At 50.2% G+C, this 7,641-nt stretch overlaps 1 protein-coding gene and 1 pseudogene across 1 annotated transcript; one reads left to right on the top strand and one right to left on the bottom strand.

Moving 5' to 3' along the window:
- Positions 1 to 1,944: 1,944 nt before the first annotated feature.
- On the bottom strand, positions 1,945 to 2,044 carry LOC117068043 (annotated as a pseudogene).
- A 2,868-nt stretch (positions 2,045 to 4,912) lies between these two features.
- On the top strand, positions 4,913 to 7,084 carry ARL4D (ADP ribosylation factor like GTPase 4D). The gene is made up of 2 exons (XM_033182850.1): positions 4,913 to 5,051; positions 5,617 to 7,084. Exon 2 carries the CDS (start codon positions 5,689 to 5,691, stop codon positions 6,292 to 6,294), a length of 606 nt encoding a protein of 201 aa, XP_033038741.1. The 5' UTR covers positions 4,913 to 5,051; positions 5,617 to 5,688; the 3' UTR covers positions 6,295 to 7,084.
- Positions 7,085 to 7,641: the final 557 nt, after the last annotated feature.

Raw genomic sequence — 7,641 nt, 5'->3', positions numbered from 1 at the left:
AGACCCTGTCTCAGAAAAAAAAAAAAAAATCTTCCCCACCCTGTAACCCTCTCCTGCCTGCCTCAGTCAGTGTTCCCTGGACCTATTAGACCCTCTGTAAATACATGGAAAAGGTCATCAAAATTAGAGTTTCTGCTCAAATAGTGTTCATTTTAATTTGGTATCACTCACACACTAAAAACTTGAAGGGGGTGTATTTTCTACCTCCAATCTGAAACTGTAGGAAAGGCCCTGTCTGAAAGGAGACTTCGGGAGCCAACAAAGGACCCTGAATAACTTCATCTCGGACGACTCCGCTTTTCTTCACCAGTCAGGCAGTGACAAATACATCCACCAGGGGGCAGCATCTACTTATTTCTAGCCCTTGACTCCACCCTGGGACTTGATTTTGGGGTGGTTGCCAGGGAGAGAGCTCCTGGTTGGGGAGAAGGGTATCTTTGGGGCCCTTTCACACAATTTTGCCCTACACTCATACTTAGCGATGGGCTGGGTTTTCTCCATTTTGTTCATGAGGAAACAGAACTGGGATTTGAAACATGGGCCTTCGTGATTCCCGAGCTGATAACTGCTCCGTGGCGTCCATTCCCCCACCCGACCCCCTACTCCTGCAGACTCGTCTTTCCCTCGTTTGTTTACGAAGACAGGTACTTGGCTAATATGCTGCAGAGACAAGGATGTTCTCAGCCACTTCCTAGGCAAGCTCCACCCATCCTCCTACCCTCCCTTACTTCAGAGCATGGACCGTTACGGGTAAAGGACCTGGAGACGTCTAAAGCCCTTCATTACAGGATAAGGAAACCGAGGCTCCCAGGCGGGGAAGTGACTTTTTTTTTTCTTTTTCTTTCTTTCTTTTTTTTGTTTTTTAATTGAGACGGAGTCTCGCTCTGTCGCCCAGGCTGGAGTGCAGTGGCACAATCTCGGCTCACTGCAACCTTCACCTTCCCCATTCCAGCTATTCTCCTGCTTCAGCCTCCCAAGTAGTTGGGACTACAGGCGTACGCCACCACACCCTGCTAATTTTTTTTGTATTTTTAGTAGAGACAGGGTTTCACCATGTTGGCCAGGCTGGTCTTGAACTCCTGACTTCAGGTGATCCGTCCGCCTCAGCCACCCAAAGTGTTGGGATTACAGGCGTGAGCCACTGCTCTTTGCCAGAAGTGACTTTTTACTTTTTCAAGCTACTCTCCTATGAGGGATGGAAGGATGGGACTCACGCACTGACTCTCAGTCCAGTATTCCAGCATGCCCTGAGGGCAACCTCTCTCTCCAGTGTCATCTCCATCTTTGGTCCCTGTTTTTCTCCTTTAAGTTCCTTCTCTCCAGCAAAGGCCTGAGAGTTCTATACTACTCAGACACTGCCTAGAAATGCAGGGTTTGTAGGAATTCCTGGCCAACCCAGTATCAACAGAACCCCCAAGGGCCCAAGGACCCCAGGCTAGGAAACTCACATGCTAAGGGTGGAGGTTTGGTTCTCATACTCAGGGAGCCCTCTGAGTACATTTTTTCCATCATTCATTCATTAATTCACACAAGATTTTCTGACTGCCTATGTGTGCCAGGCATGGTGCTGGGCATGGTAAAGCTACAGATAAGAACCAGCTGCTGCCCTTGATCACTTAGTCTGGTGGAGGAGACAACGCTGAGGAAGAATGATGCTTATCTGACTCAGTGTCACTTAAACCTTGACTCAGCGTCACCTCTTTGAAAGGTTCTCCTGCACACTCTTCCACTAATCTAAAGTAGTTCTCTAGCCAAATGTGGTGGCACGCGTCTGTAATCCCAGCTGCTCAGGAGTCTGAGGCGGAGGATCTCTTGAGCCAAAGAGTTCAAGGCTGCAGCAAGCTATGGTCTCGCCACTGCACTCCAGCCTGGCTGACAGAGTGAGACCTTGTCTGTAAAAAAAAAAAAAAAAAAAAAGCATTTGTATTTTAATTTTGAAAAAAATAAAATAGGGAATGCTTCATGAATTTGCATGTCATCCTTGCACAGGGGCCATGCTAATCTCTGTATCGTTCAAAAAATAATGATTGCTTAATGTACAAATGTTCAGATGTTCTCTGCAGAGATTAGTGTAGGCCCATAGCTTAGTGATGCCTGGATGAGCTGGGACCCTTTCTTTACCCCTCCCCAGCCCCACCTTCTCCTTCCCATTTGTTCATTAACACCTTCTCTGGCAAACATGAAAGATGGAAGGGTGGGGTAGGATTGTCAGTTTCATTTCCTTTATCAGATAAGTGACAATTTCTATCTTGGGTGTGAGTCCCAAGATACATTATAGGAGCCATGTTAAAGAAGCTTCAAAGATTGTGGAAGAACCAAGACAACTTGTGTGTTTTCAGTTTCTGTGTGTTTTCAGTCTCATAGCCATTGCAACATTTGTTCAAAGCCACATTTGGCCAGTTTCTAGCTGGACGACCTTCAACAAATTACCTAACCTTTCTGTGCTTCAGTTTCTTCTTTTTAGACTAACCATACTTACTTCATGGGCTTGACTTGTGTATTAAAAAAGAAAAAGTAAGCAAAGTTCCTAGACCAGAGCCTAGCATGCAGTGGCCACTCAACAGTGCAGTGGTTCTCAACTGCTGGGCCTGTTCCGTCTTCCCCTCTCCTAACTTCACCATGCTCAGCTCTGTCTCCTGTACATTAGCTGCTGCTGCAACCTGTCACCCTCCAACTTGGGGTGTAACAAACTAATTTCCTAAGGTCTTAATCTTAGACTAATTTCCTGAGGTCTTTAGGGATTTGGCGAGGCTCCCTGCATTGCTGGGGAAACCAGGTGGCTGGTTTTGTAGTGGAGGGGGGAAGAAGGAGGTGGCAAGGCATGCTGGTGACAAACAGATGGGAAGCTTATTTATCAGCACTTGATTGAGGCGGGTGGGCAGGAAAAGGCTGGGCCCTGCTGTCTGGCAATGACTTCCCTTCTCCTTTTTCCAATCCCTCTCACACATAGCCCTTAAAAAGGTTAATACTGAATTACACAATAAATAAAATAATCCAACCTCCAGGCAAAAATAGGAATATTACAGTTACAACTGGCCATGTGCAGTGGCTCACGCCTGTAATCCCAACACTTTGGGAGGCCGACACAAGCGGATCACTGGAGGTCAGGAGTTTGAGACCAGCCTGAACATGGAGAAATCCCATCTCTACTAAAAGTACAAAATTAGCTGGGCGTGGTGGCACATGCCTATAATACCAGCTACTCGGGAGGCTGAGGCAGGAGAATTGCTAGAACCTGGGAGGTGTAGGTTGCAGTGAGCTGAGATCGCACCATTGCACTCCAGCCTGGGCAACAGAGCAAGACTCCGTCTCAAAAATAAATACATACATACATACATACATAAAGTTACAATCTACAATTTCATTCTTCTTTGATTTGCCCTCTCCCCTCCCCCACCTAATCACTGTTGTCCTTTTGGTCACACTGCCCCTTTGTGGCATCTCCTTCCTTTCAGGGCTGCCCAGACTGTAGCAGGCTGCAGTGGCTGGGGAGACCCCACTCATTCCTGCACCCCTCCTAACCAGTCCTAGATAGGGCTAAAGATTTCCAGAAGATTCCAGTTGACACATTCTCTCTCTCCTCTGAAATCCTACAAGTGCTATCTCATGATTTACAAAGACCCAATACATGTGCTGTCTCATTCTGTCACCGCCAGTCTTAAGTCTTAAGCCCTCTGAGTCCTGGTTCTACAGCCGAGACATTCTCTATTTCTCTGCCATCTCTCTGTCTCATTCAGAGCACACAGTATGAATGAGGTCAATAAACACACTGTTTTTGTTTTTTGTTTTTTTTGAGACGGAGTCTTGCTCTGTTGCCCAGGCTGGAGTGCAATGGCGTGATATCAGCTCACTGCAACCTCCACCTCCTGGGTTCAAGCGATTCTCCTGCCTCAGCCTCCCCAGTAGCTGGAATTACAGGCGCCCGCCACCACACCCGGCTAATTTTTGTATTTTTAGTAGGGACAGGGTTTCACCATGTTGGCCAGGCTGGTCTGGAACTCCTGACCTCAGGTGATCGGCCCACCTCGGCCTCCCAAAGTGCTGGTATTACAGGCATGAGCCACCGTGCCCGGCCCAATAAACACACTGTTTTTGTTTGTTTGTTTGTTTTGTTTTGAGACAGAGTCTCACCCTGTCGCCCAGGCTAGAATGCAGTGGCACGATCACAGCTCACTGCAACCTCCACCAGTGGGTTCAAGCGATTCTCCTGCCTCAGCCTCCTGAGTAGCTGGGATTACAGGCACCCGCCACCACGCCCGGCTAATTTTTGTCTTTTTATTACTGACGGGGTTTCACCCTGTTGTCCAGGCTGGTCTGGAACTCCTGAGCTCAAGTGATCTGCCTGCCTCAGCCTCCCAAAGTGCTGAGTTTACAGGTATGAGCCACTGCGCCTAAACATACTGTTGAGTGTAACCTTAGATAAAGTCATTCAACCCTTTTATCTGTAAAAGGCAGACAACAGTCCCTAACAGGCTATTGTAGATAATGGGCTTACCACTATGAAGCAGCTGTTTTATGGGGCTCTAGGTTCACACAGGTTTGACAATTGAATTATGAAAGATAAAGGAGAAAGGCTTGTCAGCCTCTCCGAGTAGATCCTTTGGCTGAAGGAGTGTCCATGTGGGGTGGTATCTCTGCCTGATGGAGGGGGATGTGATGGTAGTGCGAATATTAGGGTATTCATATCTTTCCTCCCGAGTCAAACGTTGCCAGCCACGTTCCTTTCGCCCCTCCCACCCTCCGTTCCGGATTAAATCCAGGTTTAATTCCAAATATTAGAATGTGGTAGAAAAGGTCAAATAGAGCAGCCACGGACTGAGCAACCGTCCCTCAGCGTGTGGTGGGGGATGCAGAGCTCGTAGCTCCACGCTCCGCCCCGCCGCCGCTGGTTGGTCCGCGCCTTGTGACGTCACACGCGGGTTTTTAAGGCCGAACCCTAGGCAGGCTCTGCAGAGGCAGCGGTGGAGGCGCGCTAGGTACCTGCACGGGTCTCGCGGAGCGGCTGCGGTGTTTGACCAGGAAAGGCTCGAGGAGAGCGCGGCTCACGAGAGGTAAACGGACACTGCAGACCGTGCTGAGGCGGCCCCGGTGCGGGGCCGCTGGAGCTGGGGTCCGCTATCGGAGGAGGACTGGCGGCCAGGGGAGTGTCGTGGGGCGGTGGGGCGGGGGTCGCAGAGTAAGGAAGGGCACTGTGTCAACGGCTTGGGGCTGCTGAGGGCGGATGGGAGCCGCACTCAATCTCTGGTCTCAGCGTCTGCACCCTAACTCTTAGTTTGGGGCACTGTCGACTTCCCCCTTCCCGCGGGGATCTTGCCTGGGGGATGGCGCCATAAGCTCTGAGAAGAGGGTCTAGAAGCCCACCGTCCACGAATCGAGCCCTCACCCCCCACTTGAGTGGCCCAGGACCTGGAAGTCTCTTTAGGTCCCATCGCCCCCCTCACGACCCTCCAGGGAGTGGGGAAACACCTCTGTTATACCTTAAAAAAAAAAAAAAAAAAGGAAAGGAATTTTAAAAAGGAAGGATGGGCGGCTGATTTAGGAAGGGATCAAGAAGTTGCAAATCTTGTGTGTATATTAAACGTCTCCTTTTTCTCCCATGACCTTTTATTGGTTCAGATAACCCAGCTGTGCTCCTCGGAACCTTAAATTACAAGGCCTCCCTGCCTCTACTAGGCGCCTTAGTTCACTATGGGGAACCACTTGACTGAGATGGCGCCCACTGCCTCCTCCTTCTTGCCCCACTTCCAAGCCCTGCATGTCGTGGTCATTGGGCTGGACTCTGCTGGAAAGACCTCCCTCCTTTACCGCCTCAAGTTCAAGGAGTTTGTCCAGAGTGTCCCCACCAAAGGCTTCAACACCGAGAAGATCCGGGTGCCCCTCGGGGGATCGCGTGGCATCACCTTCCAAGTGTGGGACGTCGGGGGGCAGGAGAAGCTGCGACCACTGTGGCGCTCTTACACCCGCCGGACAGACGGGCTGGTGTTTGTGGTGGACGCTGCGGAGGCCGAGCGGCTGGAGGAGGCCAAGGTGGAGTTGCACCGAATCAGCCGGGCCTCAGACAACCAGGGCGTGCCAGTGCTGGTGCTGGCCAACAAGCAGGACCAGCCCGGGGCACTGAGCGCTGCTGAGGTGGAGAAGAGGCTGGCAGTCCGAGAGCTCGCAGCCGCCACTCTCACTCATGTGCAAGGCTGCAGCGCTGTGGACGGTCTGGGTCTGCAGCAGGGCCTGGAGCGCCTCTATGAGATGATTCTCAAGAGAAAGAAGGCAGCTCGGGGTGGCAAGAAGAGACGGTGACCCGAGCACCCCCTCTCTTTCCCCCCACCTGGTAGGGGTCTGCACACTTGGACAGCAGCGTGGGGCTAGCCTGTGACAGTCAGACTAGGGTGCAGGACTTGTCCACCTCAGTGAAGGAGAGAGGAGAATGGGGGGTCCTGTTTTGGCGCCACATTGGGGTGGGGATGGGAGATGGCATGTCTGTGCACATCTCTCTCTCATCCTCTCTGGAGAAGTGGGCGCTGCAGGACCGTGGAGACGTAAATGTAAACTGTGACTCTACCTCGACCCTGTTTCTTGTTTTTCTTCTCTGGCTTTTTAATTGGATGCGTTTTGGGTGGGGGGGATGGAAAATGGCTTGGAGAATGTGTTTGGGATGAAAGAACTATCTCCCCGTCCTCTGTCCCCCAACTGGGGAGTCTCCCCAAGCTGCTTTTCTAGGGATACCGGTCACATAGTTTTTATTTTTGTGTTTGTGAAAGTGCCAAGAACCCCTCCCCACATTTGTAGATCCATGACCCTTTTTATAAGCCGTGTATGTCCTCTGTATTATTGTTATTAACTGTTTTTTAGCATTCGCCTGTAAGTTATTAAAGACTGATAACTGTAGCTCTTACCTTGGTCTGGGGCATTTTCCTCTCCTTATCTTGTCCCAGAGACAATTCAAGATTTCTATTTGGGGTTGTGGTGCGGGGGGAGGGAGATTTATCTTGAAGCTGAATTTGCAAAGCAAGCACTTATAAAAATTAGATTGTGCGTTATGGGATGGCTCGTGAAAATTATAGGGGGGAGTTGAAAACCCCTCAAGCTATTGCCTGATCTCTGTAGTTTTTTGGGTGGGGTCACTTCCTTTTTCTCTGATTTAACACCCCTCCCCTCATCCTCTGGGTCTTACTTGTCCCTTATATCAACAGCTCCTTGCAGATTTAACTTCAAATTTTGCTAATCTGAGCTGTTCCTAGGTTCTTGACCTTGATGACACCTAAGTCTATATAGGTAAATCCTCGAAGAGCCATTCTGTTCCCATCTTCCCCACTTCCCCAGTCTCAGGTTGGTTTGATTTTTTTCCTCCTTGTAGGAGGTGGTGAGAATGGAAAGTAATTCCTCCCTGGCCTTAAGTCACCTCTGTGTACTCATTCCTGCTGACTGGCTCACTAGCATGATGGTAGCGGCTGGTGCTGGGAAGGCCTGGGCTGGATTGAGCCAGCCTGGCCCTGGTGACTAAGCCATGAGTTTTCCAGCTTTGGGAATGATAGCTCTTCTCAGGAGAGAGGCAGAAGTAGTAGCTGTTTGTGCTTGGTGTAGGAGAGGACTGCTGGACATACACCCTCCATCCTCCAAGATAGAAGGGGGAAGACATAAGCCCCC

The sequence above is a fragment of the Trachypithecus francoisi genome, unplaced genomic scaffold (genome assembly GCF_009764315.1).
Source record: "Trachypithecus francoisi isolate TF-2019V2 unplaced genomic scaffold, Tfra_2.0 Lachesis_group20, whole genome shotgun sequence".
In the NCBI taxonomy this organism is placed as follows: domain Eukaryota; kingdom Metazoa; phylum Chordata; class Mammalia; order Primates; family Cercopithecidae; genus Trachypithecus; species Trachypithecus francoisi.
Note: the sequence above shows the minus strand (reverse complement) of the source record. Positions and strands in the feature narration are given on the sequence as shown.

Bases quoted from the DNA above. Each gene is read 5' to 3' on its own strand.
- ARL4D (XM_033182850.1), top strand. From the start codon at position 5,689: ATGGGGAACCACTTGACTGAGATGGCGCCCACTGCCTCCTCCTTCTTG.